Source organism: Salarias fasciatus, chromosome 18, assembly GCF_902148845.1.
Source record: "Salarias fasciatus chromosome 18, fSalaFa1.1, whole genome shotgun sequence".
NCBI classification, from domain to species: domain Eukaryota; kingdom Metazoa; phylum Chordata; class Actinopteri; order Blenniiformes; family Blenniidae; genus Salarias; species Salarias fasciatus.
Window position 1 is genome coordinate 25,588,722 of NC_043762.1, and position 21,013 is coordinate 25,609,734.

The window sequence follows — 21,013 nt, forward strand, 5'->3', positions numbered from 1 at the left end:
GAAGGTTTTAATTTAGCTGCAGATTCAAGAAGATACTTTTTTTTTTTTTTTTTTTTTGGAGCATCTGCTTTTATTATGGTGTGACGCTTGATGTTCTGCAACCTAGATAATCCATCTGTTTACTCACAATGACAGAGTAAAAAAAAAAAAAAAAAAACGGACGGTTTTGAAAATCAACTACTTTTTACGTGAACTTTTCATCAAAATGTGAAAAGTGAGGTGAGGTGATGACGTTGAGCCAGGAGGAGGAAGTGGACACCAAGAAAAGACTGACGTGGGTCCACATCACTGACAAAATGACAGAACCTGTTTCTTTACGGCTCTCTGTGCTACTACCCGGTGGGCCCCTACCTCACACTGTGCAGTGACGACAGGGGGGCCATATGGCAGGAGGGACTCCTGAAATCTGATCGATAATATCAATACCAGCGACACAACTTGAATCCCACAGAGGCTGCAGCGACGTGTTGGGAATAATCTGCTTGAGCGCTGCTGCTGCAGGAAACACTGAAAACTGAACTGTCCGTCAGGACAGGAGGGGAAAACAAAGGCTCACGGCCTCCAGGTTCAGGTCCTGTTGAAGAAATATATCCTGTTGCAAGGGAACATTTTTAGGCCCAAGACCCCTGGACCAAAATCGAGACTCCAATCCGTCCTGCCAAGCCAGCAGGAAAATGGTCAAAATATCAAAGAAAACATAAATTTTCAACAAATTTCCTCGTCTTTAGCAATTTTTTAGCAATCATCTAGAAAAACCAGCCAGGATGTCAACACCAAAAAAAAAAATAAGAATACTCCAGAAAGTGGCGAGCAGCTGAAGGAAGCTGCTCCTGACGTGTGCCACATGTCTACACACTGTGGAAAATGGGATTCTTTGATGGCAGCGGCCTCTTTCAGCACCGTGCAACACTGAATACCAGGCAGAAAAGGTTTAAGAAGCGCCACGTCGACGTGTGCAAGATCTCGAGCGTCTGAGGGCTGCAGAATTCCAACGCTAAAATCTACCCCAGAGGTCTGCAGCATCAAGAGGTTTAGGTCTGTAAATGAAGTGGAGTACTTATCTGACACTGTCTTTGAAACGAGATTAAAATCATGGCGATCATTTTGAGCATAGTGCAACCCATTGTAGATTTTGTTTTTATGTGTTTTGAATTCTAATAACTACCGAGGGCTTTTGGAAAATAAGCAAAAATGTTCAAATCTGGGCAGTAAACTTTTAATTCAGGATATTTTCTTATAGACAAACAAAGTGTGTAGTGTAGAAAGGTTCAGAACTGTTTGTTCCTAATCAGCTTGGTTGATAGGAGTTTTTTTTGTCTCTCAGTGTCTCTATTTGTGAGTCTTTGAAGACTCTTAATGATACGATGAGGAGTTCTGACATTCTTAAACTCTGTTCTTCACTTCCTGAAAGCGTTAGATAACACAGTGAACAGCGCAGGACGGACATGGAGGAGACGCTGCAGACATTCTGACAAACAGGACCAGTCCAGGACGGCTGAACGCTCCGGGGCCGGTCCCAGAAAGACGAACAGGTATCTCTGAATCTGCCTCAAAAGTTTGTTTCAGTGCAGGACTTCCAAATCAGGCCTGGAAATGTGAGCTGCCGAAGTCTGTGCAGGTGTGCACGTACAGAGTGACGACCCGATGTCCAGAGTCTTGTGTGGCCACATTAAGTTCGTTGGTATTTGGAAACATTAACAGAAAACACAGAAGCATTTTTGTCGTTTCAGCGGCTCACAAAATGTGAGGAGGGTTACCGTGACTCACTGAAAACGCGAAAACTTGTGCTAGTCTGCATTCATTTTCCAAAACCCACCAGTATTTCAAGACTCTGAGTCCTATCAGTCCCATTCCACAGAGGCGGGATGCTGAGGCGCTCTGTTCCTCGGGGTGAAAATTAAACATGGCACTCGGTGCTGGGTGTAATTACCTGTCAGCGGAGACGTCTACCACAGGACTGAACGTCCCCATGTACGTCTGGGGATTTTTTTTTTTTTTTTTTTGTTATTATGCAGGTGCAGAGCGAGGCCGAGCCGCTCGCTGTGTCACGACCGGACGGATTCTGCGCTCCCTGATGGGGAGGGAGCGCACCTGGGAGAGCGTGATGTGGCTTCATGAAAAACTCATGCCGCTTTTAATCCCCGTGTATGAATAATTCCTGCCCTGGTTGAAAAGCAGCGGCGTGAACTGACCGGTCTTGGGGTCCACGGAGAAGTAGGGCTGGCCCTGCAAGATGCTGTAGACGATGCGGGCGCTGTTGCCGTAGGTGGGGTCGTCTGCGTCGGTGGCCGTCACCTGGGTTACGTACGTTCCTGGAGGAGCAAAGCCGTGAAAAATTACACTTTTTCCTGGTTTTCAGTTTGTACAAAGTAAAAAAAAAAAAAAAAAGGTGTAAAACGGTCAAAGTTCATCAACTTGGATCAAGTTCAAATCAGACAAGTTTGATTGTTGTGTCTTTGTGCACTCATAAATAAAAACGGACCCTGACATCGGGGAAAGCAGTGACCAGCTCCACTAAAGGCCAGGAGCCGTCAGAGCCAGGCCGTCGCCGCCCGGTCGTCTGACACGCTGCTCCTGCATCGTGCCGCCGCAGAGTCGAGCTTGTGTTCTCACAAAGTGCTTTGGGCCCAAACTGCAGCATTAACAGCTTAAAGCCTAAAGACCTTGACTGTTAAATTACCTCTCAGTAATGGTATTTAGCAGACAGATGGGCCACTAAGCATGGCTTAGCAAAGGCTGCGCGGCGGTGCCAGCGCCGTGCCACGGCGACATGTTAGCATGCCAGCAGCAGACTGCAGGGCCAAACTCCCCACCAGCACAATGAAGCGGGCTTCGTCGATGACACAGTGTGAACAACGACTCACCTTCAGCGCGGTGAGTCGTTACAGGTTAGCAGGACTGGAGAGAGACACAAAGTGCCGGGAAAGGCTCTGCTTCTGCTGCAATCACTGGCTGATAAATCAAGACAGAAACTCTGCTCTGGGTGTTTCTTTCTCGAATGCTGAGTAAGGAAAAGGAAGTCAGTCCTGAAGCTAACGTTCACTTTGGAACTGGGATTGGAAGACAATGTTTCCCCTGTGTCTTATTCAGCGGACAAAAAGAAAAAGTTGGAATTACACAACATACACCGTACAAATTTAAATGTATGAAGACTGGAATAATGGACAGTCTTGGACCGCAGGTTTGAACTTCCTGGCCTGGAAGATTCCTCCTCCTTCATTGGAATGAAGGACACGTTGGCATTTCAGGCAGCGTTTCAAACTGACATCGCTTCACTTTTCACTCAAAATTTACACTCGTCTGCTCATTTTAAGGAGTAAAATGCCCCCTGGATGAGTTCAAAGCTGCCATCAGTCTCTCAAAAATAATAAAATGGACAAGCAGATTCTAAATACTAACCGAGGTGAACAGCGATCCGAGATTCATGCGGGTGGTTTTTTATGAATGATGATCTCCCATGATGCTCGGTTCACCGTTATTATTTTGCAGTGTTATGTTGCACATTCAAAACTGTGATTAACTCATTTTTTAAAAATTAGGGACGCATATATTCTTTTGCAGTGCCTGGAATTGAACCAGCATAAAATGTTCAACCTTATTAATAATGCATTATTAAATGTAAAATAAATAAATAAATAATAACAACACTTGCAGGTGGTTACATTTGAATGAGTGGAGATCCGTCTCTTTCCATTTTCATACAGTACTGGATACAAACGGACATCTCGTAAGTGTCATAAAACACACCAGAGACGCTTTATTCAATGGGAAACCAGCTAAATGTGACTCCGTTTCGGTTTGACTTGAAGATTTCCACATTTTTGCGAGTCTTTAAAGCATTCTTAGAAACATCCTTTGGTGTTTCTTTTTTAACTGATCCCCAAAGGAGGAAAAAAATATCTGGAGGTGCCGCCGTCAGCCCTGACGATCAGAGCCTGACGCCCCGCCGAGAGTCTTAGATTACTGCAAACGACATAAAAATATCTTTAATATCTTTAACTTAAATAAAACTTTGCCTCAGTTTGAAGAGTTGTTTTTTTATGCAACAACTTAGTTCTCATTCTTCCTCCATTCCTTCATTATTTGTGAATATTTCTAGACTTATGTTTGACACCTCCGCTGTAGGTCATTTCTTAAGCTGCTTCTCGTCTGCAGAAAGCTTCACCTGTCGGGGACATCTCTGGGACGCTGGCGCTGTACGGTCCGTCCGGGAAGCGCGGCTCGTTGTCGTTGATGTCCTGCACCTTGATGATGAACTCGGACTCCGGCTCCAGCGGGACGCCGGTGTGGATGTCCACAGCCTGGGCCTTCAGGGTGTAGAACGACTTCTCCTCCCTGCAGAACAACACGGCCGTCACCAATGCGCTCGACACTCACCGGGTTAACCAAACAAACGCAGAATAAAGGGAAATATTTAACTCCTTAAGCCTTTGTGCGTAAAGATAAAGAGGGATGTAGGGCTAAGAGATTCTCAAATAAAAACAAACGTAACAAGCTGAACTCAGACAACCTCTTCTGTCCGAGTCTCTTTCAGATGATTTGCCCCAATTTGTCTGTTCTTGTTTCTTAAAAGCAAGAAAACAAGCAACAAAAGAACGGCTGATAAAAAGCAATTGAATAAGAGAATAAAAGGTTGTGGGGTTTTTTGGGTCAAGTATCAGCACGGTGCATTAAGGACAGTTTATCGCTGATGGCGCAGCGTCGACAGTCCGGTTCTCTGGGATGATCTGGTGATCGGCGCCGAGAGGAGAAGAGCCGGGATAGAGAGGGGATGGCGTGAGAATGCTCTTGTAAATAGGCTTCAAAGGTCAGGGGTCATCTACATACATGTTTCCTGCAGGGGTCATAAGTTTTCCAACGACCTGTTTTCACACAGCAGCGTTTTCAAGTGAAAATGGAATTTTCATTGTGTTTTGGTGGTTTTACACCACAGTGGTGCTCAGAGGCAAAACAACTTTTTAGAAAGGACACTGAAGGTGGAAGTTTTCCAAAACATTTTTCCATTTACATTATGTTGCTTTTCTCTTATCCCGTGTTTATTTCCATCAGCTGCTACATGTTGCATTCTAGATAAAGATGAATTATTTTGAAACAGAAAACTACGGTGGCTCTTCCCATGCTCGTGTCCTGCTCAGAAGACGGAGCTGAAATGTCCCTGCTTTTCGGGAGCCTGTTGATTATGACAGGTGGCATTTAAGAATGGCTCTTTTGAAAACTTTTAATAAAATAATCTGGGATGTTATGCAATAGGAAATGTGACCCTGCGCCAGTCTTGAGCAATTCTAAAGGCTAAAAGGTCAATCATGGGTAAACAACAGGAAACAGGATGGCAGAAAATCTGAAATGAGCTCATTTAGACGAATATACAAGGTTCAAACCAGGTCTTTATAACAGAGACAGTAAAACTGCGCCTCACACTGATGGTCAATCCGCAGAGCAGCTGACAACACTGACAGCGCTAATCTCTCCAGAGGAGGCTCGCTCCACGCTGCGCTGCTGCGAACACTGACCTGTCCAGCCCCACCAGCGCGTGAATATCTCCCGTGATCTGATCGATGGTGAAGATGGACCCGGCTCCCTCTCCGGACAGAGTGTACTTCACCTCGCTGTCTCCGTGGTCCATGTCCGTGTGGAGCTGCGGGAGCGACAAATGGACCATCAGTACAGAGAAATTCAACGTTTTTGAAAATCAGTGAAATCTGCTTTCATTCAGATCACTGTTGCTGGGTTGATCAAGAAATCCGACTCCCAACTTCTTGCAGACGTCAGTATTGATTCAAAGATATTTTCTATGAGGAGAAATAAGATAAAGTTCTCAAACAGAACCTAATTCCACAATCTAACACGAGAAGGCTGCATATTAGAGGCCGAGGCCCCAAGAACCCGTCTGTCTGTATCTATCAGTAAATCCACATCGTTTAAACAACAGTAATTTCATTCAAACCATGAAACTCAAGTTACTTCTCACAAGTTCTTGCCCTTGTTTTTTTGTGCAAGCAGCTTTCTAATAATGATAATAAATAAAAAGACATTAAAAAGTATAAAAATGTAATCTGAGCTCACTAACAAATTCCATTAGATTTTCCATCCACCCGAAAACTTCTGCCAGAACAGTGCAGATTGAAGCCTTCAATAACTAACTGAACACAATCCAATCCAATGAGTTGGATGAATTTGATAAGTTGATATTGATGGAATGCAGATGCGACGCTGGCCTGAGACCCGGAGGAAGGCTGCCTGCAGGCCGGGAGCAGGCAGCCATCCGTACAGCGGAGTGCAGCTAAATCACAGTGACACAGCCCAACATTAGCTTATAGCTCCTGAAATATTCATGCTTGATATATATTTGAAAGCATAATGTATTTGCCAAGTGCATTTTTGGACATGAGTGGAGTTTGACGCATAAAAAAAATGACATTAGCCACGTGTCTGATTACTGTGTAGTCTGGACTCGGCAATCGTGTCATTTCTGCTTGTTACATTCAGAGGAACTTAAAGAGTGTGTTGTCGTCGGCGGGATTGGTATTTGTGCTTTTGAAAAGGAACGCAGTGTGGCAATCAATGGGATCTGTCTGGTATATTGTGCACAAATCAAATAAAAAGCAAGCTGTCACACAGAAAATGCTGGAGACAATCCAGAGCCACTGAATCGAATGGAGGATTATTGTCTTTCATATGCAAACACAAGTGGACAGAGAATGGAACAAACTGCACAAACTCATATAGATAAAAATATATTTAACATTACAATCTCAGATTGCAACATTTCCCAAGAAAATCCACTTTTCTGAGTAATAATACACTGAGATTAAAGTACTCACAGTTCTTTAGAGTAGCACTGATGTATAATCTAAATTATTAGAGTTGTAAATCTCTGCCTCTTTTTTAACTCTAAAATAACTGCAATTTCAACAATATTATGTCTCTATCGTGTGCTTTACGACTTACAGCAAACAGTCGATGTTTATTGCATCACTAACATCTTCAAAGTCAGAAAACATTCGGCCACATGCAGCTGGAACTCACAAACATCGTCACTGAGGTCATATATAATCACAGTAACTTCTCAAATACTGGAAAAGATTAAGAGAGATTTAAAGTGGACTCATTTTAACATCCTGATAAACCTGAACTGACAAAAAACACACAGACTAAAGTGGAACGAAGCTTGTGCGCCCCTGGTGGTCAAATAAATACACTGCAGTCAATGTCATTTCCTCCAGCTGGAAAGTTTCATGTTGGACTCTGACGAGCCAAATCTGGCCATATGTTTAATATCCAAGTTAAAGCCTTCTTGATTCCGTGTTTCCCCCATTTTTCAATCTCACAGTGAAGAGAAATTTAAATGTTTAATCAAGAGATTAAGTACAACTTCTCAGAATGATGAGCGATGAATAATTTCTCTGTCGACCACATGCAAATTTTAATTTCGATTAGTTTACAAGTCTACAGAGGGAACACAGGCAGAAATAAATAAATAGAATCAAATCCCAATGACTCATTTAACATCAATCTTCAAGAACAAGAACCTACAATCAAACAGTGAGTCCACTGGTGTTGCCTCATTCCTTCAACTTTAAATAGTCATGAAGAGCTGGAATGTCCGAGTTTTCCTCTGCTGAAGAAAACCCGGACGGTGTTTGATGTGCAGGCTGCAGCAGGCTGTGAGCGCTCTGCTCTTCAGGAACACAGAAAAGAGGAAATCTGCCCGGAGAGCTGCAGCCCTGGACGGTTCTGTGGAGCTGTGGCGGGGAAAGCCGTGGCTCTGTCAGGGACTGGACGCTGTTCGGTCTGGTCACCGTCCTGAACGTATCAGCCGGAAGACACGGGGAGGGTTGGAGAGAGAGCATTGCTCACCGGGGGGTTGGAGGACTCTCATCAGTACCCACAGCTCTGCAGTGCCTCTCCGTGCACTCAGTTCCTTCTCTCACACACACACACACACACACACACACAAAAAGAAAAATAAAACCCTGCAGCAGCACTGAAGATGCTGCAGAGGCTTTCAGACAAATTCGGGAATCACTGGACCAAGCTGAAGTTTTCATCACACCTCTGCTGCTGCTGAAAGAATCTTTCTGCGAGGCGAAGGAACCGTTTGTGAAACACAATAAATGAAGAGTTTTTATCCGAAACACTCCACTATTATACTAACACGGGTTTAAGATGCGGCTAAATGTCACTATGACCACAGCTTTCGTGTAAACAGACACCAGAGTTGTTAAAGTGATTTATAAATGCAGAATTTCAACAGTCCTGAAATAGTAAACCGTGTGTGTGTCGCAGCTGTCAGATGTCTACATTCAGTATATTAACAGGGCCAATCCAGAGGATGAGGAATTTGCAGATTTGCCAATTATTTAAAAGCAAAACAAGTGTAATTTGAAACAAACATGTGAACGCCTGCAGGTGCTGGTGCGCTCTCAACAGTTGCAGGCAATAAGGAGTCAAATATAAAACAGAGATGAAGACAAACACAAAGAGAAAGACACAAATTAGTGCTCACATCACAACACTGTTTCATTACAGAAGGAATACAGAGCTTGATTCATGAGGACATGAAAACTACACCGGTTTATCCATACGGGACGGACATCCGAACACTCCCTGCGCTGTGAACTGATCTATCTGTGCCCCTTTTCTCTATTAATACAGATCAGCCAAACAACAACAGCACCCTCCCCCTTTAATTGCCATCTGTCTCGCTGGTTCTTCTATTGCCAAAGGACTTAAATTATGGATGGCCTCATTACCTGTCCATGAGGCAGATCCCGGTCATTAGTGAACCGGCGTCAGTAAACTGGAGGAGGATCTGTGGGATTTATTTGGAGAGTTTACGATGCAGATGTGCCGCTGCAGTGTGTTACGCCAGCGAACCATCTATTTAGTGTCCCCGACCTGTGTGCCTGCGCTGTATTTTTAGAGCCAAGGAGGGAGGAAGGAGTTTGGACTGTAAAAACCTTGGAAAGTTGTTTTGTCGGGAGGGGATTGTGATTCACAGTGAGGTCAAATAATAGAAAGAACTCCAAAACAAGAATGCTACAATAGTGTTTCAAACTAAAGCATGTAGATATACAGCATGCAAAAACTCAAACGTGGATATTAAACACCAAAAAAGTACAAAGAAAATCTGAAGGCTTACTTACAAAGACACAGAAATGACCATTTATGCTTTAGTTTAATTACTCGAATAAAGCTGACAACATGATTTTACAAACAGAAGTTATATTTTCCAAATGACTGCAATGAATGAATGTGAATGTGAAGGCATTCACGCATGATCAACTCCTCCAAAAAAGGTTCAAGGTGTCCTCAAAGTCTGGAGATGAATGTGGTTGGGGCAGGACTTCCATTCTATGTTTCTACTTGAGTGGAAAATATTGCAAGTTCTGCGTCTGGTATTCTTCTTATTGGTTATTCCAGGGTAAACAGGCAATGTGACAGTAACACAATCACCTCAAAACACATGTTCTTAGAGCATGTAACCCATGAAATGCACACAAACATGGAGAGAACATGCGATCACACAACACAGAACAACAAGGCTTGGATAAAGTAACAAAAATGGATGCAAAATGAGGATCAGGAAAGAAAAAAGCAGCCAACTGTCCGACAACAGCCAAAAATGACACAAAAATATCGAAAAGCACTCCAAATAAAAACAATGTTGTGTGGAACAACAGCGATAAATAAAAATGTGAAGCAATAAGATGATTATGATGACTTTATGTGTTTGTGAAACAGTTTGAACTGCCTTGTGTAGGAACGGCGCGATGCAAATAAACTTCCTTTAACTGATGTAACACGACAACACAACACATCTACTGACCTTTAAATGTTCAAATAAGAAAAAAAAGAAACCAGAGACGTTTGTAAAGTGAGCGAAAATTGCGGAAAATGACAACAAAGGACCATCTAATGAAGAAAAAATTAGATGTAAAACAGCGCAGAGAGAAAACAATCTGCAAGGGATGCAAAACAAACAGACTGGAGATCTCCTTAAATCTAAATATTGATAAAGGGGAAGCAAAAAGAGAACTATAGGATCGGAAATGGTCGCAAAGAAGGATGTAAATTTACTGTGATTACATGGAAAACAACATAATGCACCCAATGAGCATCAAAAAGATGAAAAATAACGACAAAGGGACACAGAATTAGCACTTAACCAAATGTTGAATGACTTAAAAAAAAAAAAAAAGCAAAACCACAAAAAAAGGATCAAGAAACACAAAGTGACCAAGTAGCGATCAAAAACCAGGATCAAGGGTATTCAAACATGAACTTAAAGACAAAAAAAGATCATATATGTACTAAAAACAACAAGTAGAAAGCTAAAGTTATTACACGACTTCTAAAGTGATACTGAAAGGGGCTGCTGAGTGAGGAACATATTTCGGATGATGAAGTAACCCCAAATGTCTGGAAAACAACAATCAAATGTCATGTTCAATAAAGGATAAAAACACAATAAATACACTCTAAATCACCAAAATCCCCAAAGGTGTGAAAACTGAGACAGAAGCATCAACAAACCGCACAAAATAGTTTTAAAATAAGCACTGCAAGATAAGAGAATGAACGATACCGACAAGCTAAACGCCCGGAAAGATACAGAAACAAAAACCAAGCTTAACTACGAAGAGGCACAACACAGAAATGATCCAAAATGAGCAGATTCATTTCAATGGGATGCAAAAGAAGGATGCAATTTTCTCAAAAGATGAGTACAATAACAAGAAAACAGCAGCTCCGGAGTTCAAACTCGCAGACGAACGCAGCATCATTTTGACTGATGGAGGATCTCTGTATTAATAAATGATCATATCAACGCTGACAGCAGCTTTAACAGCTAATTAATCCTCTGTCTCTCCAGTCTCATGGTTACACCTACTTACATCACTCTGTCTCCCATATTAATGACTCACTTTTGTCTTTTTTTTGTCACTACAGTCCTTCATAACCAAAATGACAAGCAGTGTCTCGGGGTTGGTTTCATCAGAGACGTTTCTGTGAGACACAGAGACGAAAAACCGGAGGTTCCATCGTTTCCTGCATCGATTTTAGACACACAAAAAACTTTTCCACGATGCCGTTTTCAAAAAGTTCAGTTTTCAGCGTCTCTGAGAACCACCGTCGTCTAACCAGACTCCCAGAACACAATGAAAGTTCATGGTTTATGGGACCAAGGCTCCAGAACGGCTCTACGGGACGCCGTCCCCGATCGTTACACCGGCGACACGGCGGCTTGGCTTTTACTCACAGCATCTCCTGCGAGCGCACCTGGGATTTATTTACCTGCATTTGTCCCTGCTCTGGAGGGCTGCCAAAAAAGTAGACTTACGGCTCAATACTGTTTGAGCGCCGCGGCTCCCGGGGTTCACACCGGAGAGCAATTACCGTGAACACACACCCGTCACACCGGAGCAGATGAGGAACCGCCGCCGGTTTAACGCCATTTGCCTGAGCAGATTTCATTCTGTTTCACCTTGTATCTTATATTTGGGAAGAATTGGGACACTATTAAAAGCCTGGGTGATACATGCAATATAATATCTACCAAAAAAATCAAAATCAATGCAAGTCAAATCAGTTGTTCTTCAAACACAAAGTGAAAAGTTTTGAGCATTTTCAACTTCAACTGGCAATTACAGGGGACGTCCAAATATTTTGATGCGTTTCGATGTTCATGACTCATTAAACAGATGTTTTATTTAAACCTGTTGTGCATTTCAATTCTCAGACAGCATAGGGAATGTGAGGGCGTATTTTCACTGCGTTGAAAAAGCGTTTTCCACTGGGATCCCTGTGCCTGTGTTCAGGAGAGATGCAGCAGCAATAAAGGCTGCTGGTGTTGTGCAACACTCCAAAAAAAAAAAAAAAAAAATTCTGCTGCAACAGTTTATTGCTGTATCTTCAAGTATAATGAAAAACTCAACCATGCAAAGAAAAAAAAAACCCAGATATTAAAGAAATCCTCTGAGTTGTAGAAAGTAGAGAAGAGTAAAAGTTTCTCAGACTGGACAATTTATGTTGTGCCTGCACTATTTTCAATTTTAAAAAAGATGCACTGATACCACTTCCTAAAAGGGAGAGTAAAAGTATGTGTAACATTTAGCTACTTAGTACTGATCAAATACCTTTAAGTCTAATTTATACTCTAAATGAAAAAGACAGTGAGTTGTAGCGAATCGTTTTCAGCAGCGTCTGTGTCGACGCTGCCTGACTTTACCACAAATGTCCCTTCATTTCCTCTTGATATGATGACAGGACATGATTTAAAGTCTGTCTTACTTCTGTCATTTATAGCTTCGGCTCTCTTTCTTCCAACTTTACACAGGTTTTATAGAAACATCACTGCGAAAGTGAAACGTCCGGGTGCTAAAGCGCCCTGCCTGCTGAACATCATGTCTCGTATCTGCAATGTTTTCAATTTAAGGCATTTTGTCTATTCATGTCATGCCCAGCTTTTTTTTTTCTAAATAATTTCCACAATGGGTTTATTTTCATGGTATTAAATTTTGTATTGAAAGATCAAGACTGAATACAAGTTTGCCTCACAAAAGTTCTATTTCTTTCCTATTACAAACAAACTAAAATCCATGCCTCATCTGCGGGACGGAGCATCTTTCAGGGATTTTCCATTAGCTGCAGTTCAATGAACATCTTCTGTCTGACAACTGCTGTTTGTACTTTGTGTTGTCACACACACACAAAAAAAAGCCAAAAATCGAGAAAGTGAGAGAAAAAAAAGTTAGTGTACGTTTTCTCAGCATGCAGAACTAATCTCAAATCTTTTCAGATAAAATGCTTTCAGAAGGTAAAGACTCCACGAAGCAGTTTGTGCACACTCCCTCACACACACACACACACACACACACACACACACACACACACACACACACACACACACACACACACACACACACACACACACACACACACACACACACACACACACACACACACACACACAGCGTTTTGCAGGCTTTGCACTCTGGAAGATACCAACATATTTGTCACAGATGACCGGTGAAGAGAGAAATCCGACCTCGACCTGAGCTGGGCTGAGTGTCAGCAGACAGACGCCTCTTCCACGGTGTGTGTCGAGCCAAGCGGCGCTTCCCGCAGAGCTGTTCGCGCAGCGGAAGAGCGACTCGGTGAGTTCGGCCACTTATTCAGCCCCCGACAGCCTTCCTGACTGCTTCGCCTCCGGCGCGGTCGTTCGCACCTCAGAGTGAAGCTCCGTACTTCCAGCGGCAGATCAACCCGTGGGGAGGCGCTGTCAGGCCAGGCAACAGGCGGCGTGTTTACGATGGGAAAGGCACCGGAGTGACCCTGACATCAATCCACAACAGCACAGGAATGAGGGGTTGTGGGGTAAAAAAAAAAAAAAAAGAAAACTAAACACCCTGTGACTAATAAGAGTACTATGACAAAAATGTATAACTGTATAAAGATGTGTGACTCGCATATGATGATCAAATGATACACATTTACCATGTGAAATCACAAAAAAGCTGTAAATTGAATTTTAAAACCAAGTCATCTCTTCATCACGGTGTTTACTTGGTGATATAGGCTCTTCTTTCCCCAAGGTTCCGTTGAAAAAAAGCAGGAAAAATGAGGAATCGCGTGAATTTAAGTGAGTTTTTATGGAGCGTTCCACGTCTCCAAAGCGCAGCGTCTATCAAATTGGGCCAGAGCTGGAGAAGTGATGAACTGCTGAGCGGATCGTGCTCCAGCAGGTTTCACTGATGCAGGTGTGGAGTGACAGCTGGCTCATTCGGTCTGATCCAACAGATGAGCAACCGCACTTCAAACTGGGGCCAGCGCTGAGCCTGATAGGTGTCAGGATGTTACTTAACCCCGCTGCTCCTCAGAGGACTGTGCTGGAGCCACGAAAACACAAACACACCACTCCTAACAAACCTGAGCTCATCTCGCCAGTCTGACCCAGTTTTGATGCACTTCCTGTTCTGTTCCAGCTCAGTTTAAGGCAGCCCTGTTTCGAGATAGCTTCTGTCTCGTCCTGGTGTTTCCTGTGTGTGTGACCGATCCACCTGTGTGTTATTCTGTTATAATCTCCTCATCTCGGATTAATAAAAGTCATGTGTCAGAATATTCAACATCATATCAAAAGCAAGCCTCCATGAACAGCTTGAGCTCAGTGGTCATAATGTTATGGCTGATCCAGGAAAAATGTCTCTTCCGCTCAGAGACCTGAGGTTAACAGATGCTGTGGTTGACTGAGGTGGAGGTTTGGAGTTTTGAGGAAAAGCAGAGAGTAAATGTTAGCAACCAAACATGTCTGAACTTTGTGCCCCCCCCCCCCCCCCCCCCCCCCCCCCGCTTCTTAGGTTTAATTGGTAATTGATAAGATGGGTGCTGGAGTTCCTTTGAACCACGCAGGACTAACGCGGGGCTTTAAGCCTTTAAGACTCGCTTGCCTCCACAGATCCGACTTGAGGCTTTGGGCACTGAAAGCTCCGACTGCGACTCCTAATGGCGTGGGGTCATCTGGCTCCCCGCTGGCCGCCTCCTCCGGTGATAATCAAGCTGTGACCGCTCTGTTAGCACCAACAGCAGATTAATCAGGCGGCCGCAGGCGCAAGTGCTGGCTGGCGTCTCCCCACTGGAGCCAAACACATTCAGTGCGTCTGCCTCTGTAACCCCGGTTTCAACATCTGGTGCTTTTCGGCTGATGCAGAACTCCACAGCCTTTAAAGTTTTGTTATATAGGCACTGTGTTCACCAGGAACTACAAACATGTCAATAAATGGAATGACGTATATCAAATAAGTCAGACTCCTTCTGCACGAAAATGTTTCAAGCCGAAACATCATTTTTGTGTTTTCATTTCACGTGACAACTTCTTGAAAACAGTCTCCATTTGCAGAGTGAAACACACACCCACAATCCAAACAAAGTTTTCCGGTGTTAAACCTTGTAAACAGGGATTTATTCTCTAACACAGATTATGAGAGCAGCTTTTGAAAGCCAAGGATCTCGCTCTAAGAAATCCCAAAGTTGCATATGTTCAACTATTTCTGAATAATAAGAAGTCAGCTGGAGAAAACTGCACAGCTGGATTATGTTTCTGTGCTTCACTTTGTTATAGTAATAGTTAAAATGTAAACAATAAAGAACAATATTGTTTCTAACATTGCAGTAGTTTGGAAATATTAAATGAGGAGTATTTATTATAGGGATATATTAAGGCGCTGGTCCATCAGGACCGTGAGCTGAAGCTGAAAACACTTTGTGTATCTCTTGACAGGACCTTGGCTATAAAGTGCTGATTGCAGACTGGATTATTATGCTGTGCTTGGCGGTCGCGAGCAGACTGCTGATTGTGAGAGTGCAGCGGGGAATTGTTTATGGATTTGTCAGCCAAGAAATCGTTTAAGTGTTTAAAGGTGTGCAGCCAGTCTTATTGGAGAATCCAATAAGAGCACCAAGTACTGAGAAGTGGAGTTAATGCGCAGCGTCCGATTATGTTTAGGGATAGAAGGACATGTTGGCCAGGGAATCCAGACCCAGTCCCTCCACATGTTCAAGTATTTCATTGCATTTTCAAGGTAGGTCGTTCCACAATGGCGACCTTCTGATCGAGCTTCGCTTTAGAAACTTACTTCACTGAAATTTTCGATCATTGGCTCAGTTAAGATCATGATGTCTCCAGTTCGTTCATCAGCTTTCTTCTTCAAGTGCACTTTTACAACACACCTTTGACATGGTTCGATACTACCGGGGCCTGACCGGCCTGTCACTTCCGATAGAGAAACGTCAGAGTCCCTGCACAGTGACAGGCCGGTCACGCCTCAGCAGCACTCGGCGGGATGAAGGACACGTCATACAAAACCACCAGACGACGCTTCTGATGAAGACGGAAGAACGCCGTCGAAACGTGTCAAAGGTGAAACCTGTTTCGGATGAAGAGAAGAAAGCAAAACACTTCTGCTTCTTGGGGATTGATCCAGTAACAATATATGACAAAGACTCGCTCGGTCTGATCAAACAGCAATTTTCCAACAATCCCGAGGCACAGCGGTAATGTGGCTGTAAAACAGAGCGACGGCGCAGCAGCGCTGGGTGTCTGTTGCTGTGCAAACTGGAAGAATGAGAGCATTTTTCTGAAACCTCACTGTGGAAAAGTGTCTGTCCAGGAGGGGATTGTGGCTCGATGGTGAACCGAGCAGCTGAAGACCTGAGAGCACCAGAAAACTGGTTCGACGAAGAACAGCCTGAGAACAAGGTGGAAACAAGGAAATCTGCAGGAGCTTCAGAATGGAGACAATATTCCTCATCAGCCCACATCCAGATGTCATTTAGATCAGCTGCAATATGTTCTGTTAAAAAAACCAAACAAAAAAAAAAAATCATGTTACAGCTGTGCATGTAGCGAAAGTGTGAAAATGAGCTGCTTATTAATCCCGCTCTGCAAATGTTCTTTATGTAATCAAAATCAGCTGTAGGGTTTTTTTTTTAAGTGTGGCTCAAAATGGAGGTGTGTACAATCCAACAACATCCACAAACTTGAAAATGTGTGAATTTTCAGCTGATTGAATGAAGTGGTATGGTTCTGGATTTTGAGCCAGGTTTGAAGGATCCAAAACGATTTTTTTTATCAAATCATCATCAATCAAATCAACCCAACTCCATCGTCCGCCGGTCAGGCCTGGATTTCTTGGGATTACCGCGTGGCTGAGGTCTGGACATCTGACGCTTCGTAACGAAGTCAGGTTATTAGATTCCTTTGATTCTCGCTCCGTACCGTCGCCACCCCCACCCCTCTCAGCCCCCTCCGCCTGCCAGCTGGAGGACCCTGGCAGAAGAAACGCTGGAGACACGCCCACAGGACCAGTGTGTCATTCAACCTAAGTTACACAATCAGTCAATCCAGAGCTGCAAATGGAGACGGACAGCAATACAGATCCTTGATATTGACTGACACGGCAGTAATTGTGTAGAATTCTCAAATGATCACAGTTTGCTTGAGTTCAGGAAGAAAAAGAGTTCTTCAGATAACTATCGACTGTCTTCCTTCTCCTGCGATAATGGTTGTTTTTCCACAAGCTTGACCGAAAATTACTAACGTCCTATTTACACAACATGTTCAAGTGAAAACGGAAAACTTCCATTGTGTTTTGTTTCCACAGCAGTGGTGCTGGGAGCCAGTGAAAACACAGCTCCAACGGTGGGACTTGAAATGGGACTCGAGAATGCTCTGCGTCAATCTCCGTGCAAATGCAAAATGCAACTTTTTCAAAAAGCTCCGATTCAGCCTGTTTTGTGGAAACAGACATCATCGTCAAAACTCTGCAGAGTAAATGTGAAACCAAACAGAAACGATGCCACGTTGCAGTACGACCGCGGCCGATATGGTAACTGATGCAATGCAAACAATATTTTACCCAAGAGCTCGTTTGATAACCGAAGGCAGCTCCAGCTGTTTGAAACATCACCGGTAAACAAACGGAGCTTGGAAATGGATGAAGTGCTCCTCATATTTATCTATCAGTCACAACGGGATAGCAGAACTTCCAGTTTGTGTCAGTAACCCCGGCTCTCTGTCTCTCCACCAGCCACATCACATTACTCCTGCCTTCACTTCCACAACCCTGCTGTCAACCTAACAGACGACAGCGATACTCGGTATTCAGCAAGGCCGTTATTTTTATCAGGAGTGTGAATACGCTTTTTTTTTTTTTTTTTTGTAAACTGCTGCTTGAGCAATTGTGGCAGGTTTTGTTTTAAAGACTAAATTGAACTTTGTCTGAGAGGATGTGGGAAACGGGGGTCACTACAGACAATAAAGAGGATCGTCTTCTCCTTTTCTGGCTGATATCCACCGGACTTGCCATGCACACTGAGGGTTAAGGGTCACTGTGGACATCTGGGGTTCTCTTAAGCCTTCGGCTGAGAGTGAAGTCATTCCGCTTGTTATTTTATCAGCTCCCCTGCCGTCCTCCCACCTCTTGGATGTTGTGTTCATTGCTAAGCAGCCCAGCCATCGATCCCAGAGGCAGACTCAACAGAGAGGAGACTTAGACTACAAAGCAGAGCAGGAGGCTTCAGAACTCAGTTCTGAGTTTGACCCCGACCCCTCGAAAACCACTACAAAGCTAAATTAAGGTCACGACAAGAGGTTTTTCTCACTGAAACTAAAACTACTGAAAATGGGATTGAGTCTAGCTAAAATATTGACTTGGGATGGTCTAATCTAAAGATACAGGCTCTGAATACTGAGATCCTTTGCAAAGCCCTGCTGAATTGCATGCTCACACTAATAAATTGCACTTTTAGCGCGCATGTATGTTGTGGGTGATCGAGCGAGAACAATACCTGGAGTGGCATTATGGACAAAGGGCATTCATTAGGCCCTGTTCACATGAGAACAATTTGCTGGAAAATGCAGTTTCTTTGTTGAAGTTTGCGAGAGATTGAAAGGAGAGAAAAACACAACATGGGAAGTGATCTATCACAAGGTCAGAGCTGCGGAAAGAAGGAGAGCAACGAGACATGCAGATAAAGATGGTACTTTCTAGAAAGAAGTGTAACACAGGAAGTAAAATAACCAGAAACCTCCTGGTGCAAAACACGGTGAAATATCCAAGTGTCAGCGTCTATGAACATGAATCTGAAAACATCAACCAGCACAGAAAGCATGAAAGCACTACATTTCATGTGTTTTGAAGCCCAGTCCAGTAGAAAACCCTTCAAATGTGGACTCACATGTTGCCATGACAATCTGCAACACCAACCTCCTGCTAGCTTTGAGATGGCAGGAAACCTTGGGATCCCAGCGCCCATTTAGTTATTCATCTGCGGGCACTCAGGACTCATTGTATGATCTAATCCTGATGCCGTCTTTGTGTCATTGGAGGGCTGGACTTCACAATAAAAACCTAACACACACCACGAAGCAGCATCAGAGACTTGAAATCGTGGACCTTTGTCCTGCCGCTCAGTCTTGAGCCGTCCTCTGACCTCCGTCCAACAACTGACCTCAATCTAGCAGCAAGTAGAGCTTTAATTGGCTCTGCCAAGATCACCCAGCTCCTCATTCACAGGCTGAACAGCAGCGAACAGTGAGTCAAAGGTTTAGGACACAAACGCCTCCCATGATAAACAGAAGACAGAGAAAGAACTCGAAATATCATGATAAAAAACTGGTTTGATGAGATTGTCTAGAAAGAGCAACAAAGGCTGTTTCTTCTTGTTTTAAACAGCAGATCGGCCACACTTTGGCTCCGTTTACACAATAATGTTCCAAAAGAAAGCACCTCGTTTTAGCTTTTTTGTTTCAGGATTTTGAAAATGACGTGCTGAAAGGCCACAAGTTTCCTTTACCTTGCCGACGTACTGCGGTTCAGAGCCCATATACTCCTCCAGGACGAAGAACTGGTTCCACACCCAGCCTCTCTTGATCCGCTGAACTCTTGACCTGCCATGTCTCCTGCGCCTCGCCGTGCTCTCTGAAGACGCGGCGCCGCTGGCGGACCTCCTCATGCCGCGGCTTCCCGCCGCTCCCCTGGACGACGTCACCTGCTCGCCGTCCGCTCTGCTCTGGAGTGACGTCTGAGGCGACGTTTGGAAGCTGCAGTCCCACAGCAAACAGGAGCCCACCACAAACAGAAGGACATATTTCCTTGTGATCATCAGGGAGCGTCGTCGAATGGGTTAAATACGTGTCGTTTGAAAGGAAGAATAGTGGTGGAAAAGTTCAGGAGCAGTTTATTTCCAGGGTGGAAGCAGACAAACATCCAAAGCTGGGTCTGCTCGGCCAGTGAGCATCAAACACGGAGGTGGAATCCCAACGTCTTCCCAAGCATTGACCAGGTAATCTGCTAATATGCTGCAGGGAAGGAGCTGCTGAAAATCATCATGTTGAGTGCTGGGATGAGACTTATTGATTCCCTCAGAGAGATTGAAAGTGAAATGTCTTCGGTTGTCATTGGTTCCGTCAGATCAGCTTGAATCAGGACTTTCCTCACTTGGTGTGTGTTGATTCTCACCATAAACACCTAAAAACGAGAACATGGAGAAAACGTGAGTGAATATTGTTCAGTTACTTGAAAAACAGAATTTTCCAGAACATTTGAAATATTTTGTATAATAAAAACAACATTAAAATGCAAATAATGCAAACCATTTGACACCTCCGTTTAATAAATCACGCACACATAAAACCCATTACTAGTATTGAGCCACTTTTAAAGTGAAACTATGTTTTAATACCTTCATATTTTGGACTCAGTCAGCACAACTGTTCAAGGTTCAAACGTTTTTCTGTGGATGTTCAGTATAATAGGATTCCATCAGTTCATCACTCTGGGATTTCTGTGAACAACAGGAACGTCAGGCCTCATTTACACTAACATTTTTGCATTTTAATTGGATAATTGTTGTGTAAACGAAGCCTAAATCACCTTTGTGTCTGTTTGGCCTGTGATGGATAAACTCTGCTTTTTGCCATGTGTAGGGTCAAGAATCATCCAATCACAAGTTTAATAAATCAAGTCCTGAAAAAGAGTGGATGACGAATAGATAGATGACAAATAGAGAGATCAAAGAGATGAAGATCTGACATTTAGTCTTACAGAAGAGAAAATTCTCACAGCGTTTCATTAGATCCCATCAGCTTGAAGCTGCTCATGTGATCTCGTTATGCAGCCACTCCAGGAAGCGCTTCATGCAATGCTGCCTCTCTGACACCACTCTCATGTACGCTGGACGTCTGGAGCTGTTGCGAACTGCTTACTGGGTCTGATCGGCTGCCATCACTGTCACCCGCTCATCAGGCGAGAGAGCAACGATCCCAAATCAGATCACGGGACTCTAATTAGAAAAAGGCTTTAGCCCGGGACGTTGGCAGCCTTGGTGGATTAGAGTGACAGTCGATGCACGTGCGCAAGTTGATGAATTTGCCTTTTCGGGGCATCGGAGACCTCGTCATTCGTCTGACTTGTGAGGGTGAACTGTGTTGAATTGGATTTTCATTCCACTG

At 43.7% G+C, this 21,013-nt stretch overlaps 1 protein-coding gene across 1 annotated transcript in view; it reads right to left on the reverse strand.

Annotated features, from left to right (window-relative positions):
* Positions 1-19,686, reverse strand: part of LOC115405814 (cadherin-12-like) — a 55,806-nt gene extending 36,120 nt beyond the window's left edge. Inside the window, exons 1-4 of the mRNA XM_030115518.1 lie at positions 19,357-19,686; positions 5,511-5,635; positions 4,166-4,335; positions 2,193-2,312 (exon numbers count right to left, since the gene is read on the reverse strand). Of these exons, the coding sequence (XP_029971378.1) occupies positions 2,193-2,312; positions 4,166-4,335; positions 5,511-5,635; positions 19,357-19,665 (724 nt within the window). The 5' untranslated portion in view covers positions 19,666-19,686. The remainder of the gene's footprint in view (positions 1-2,192; positions 2,313-4,165; positions 4,336-5,510; positions 5,636-19,356) is intronic.
* Positions 19,687-21,013: the final 1,327 nt, after the last annotated feature.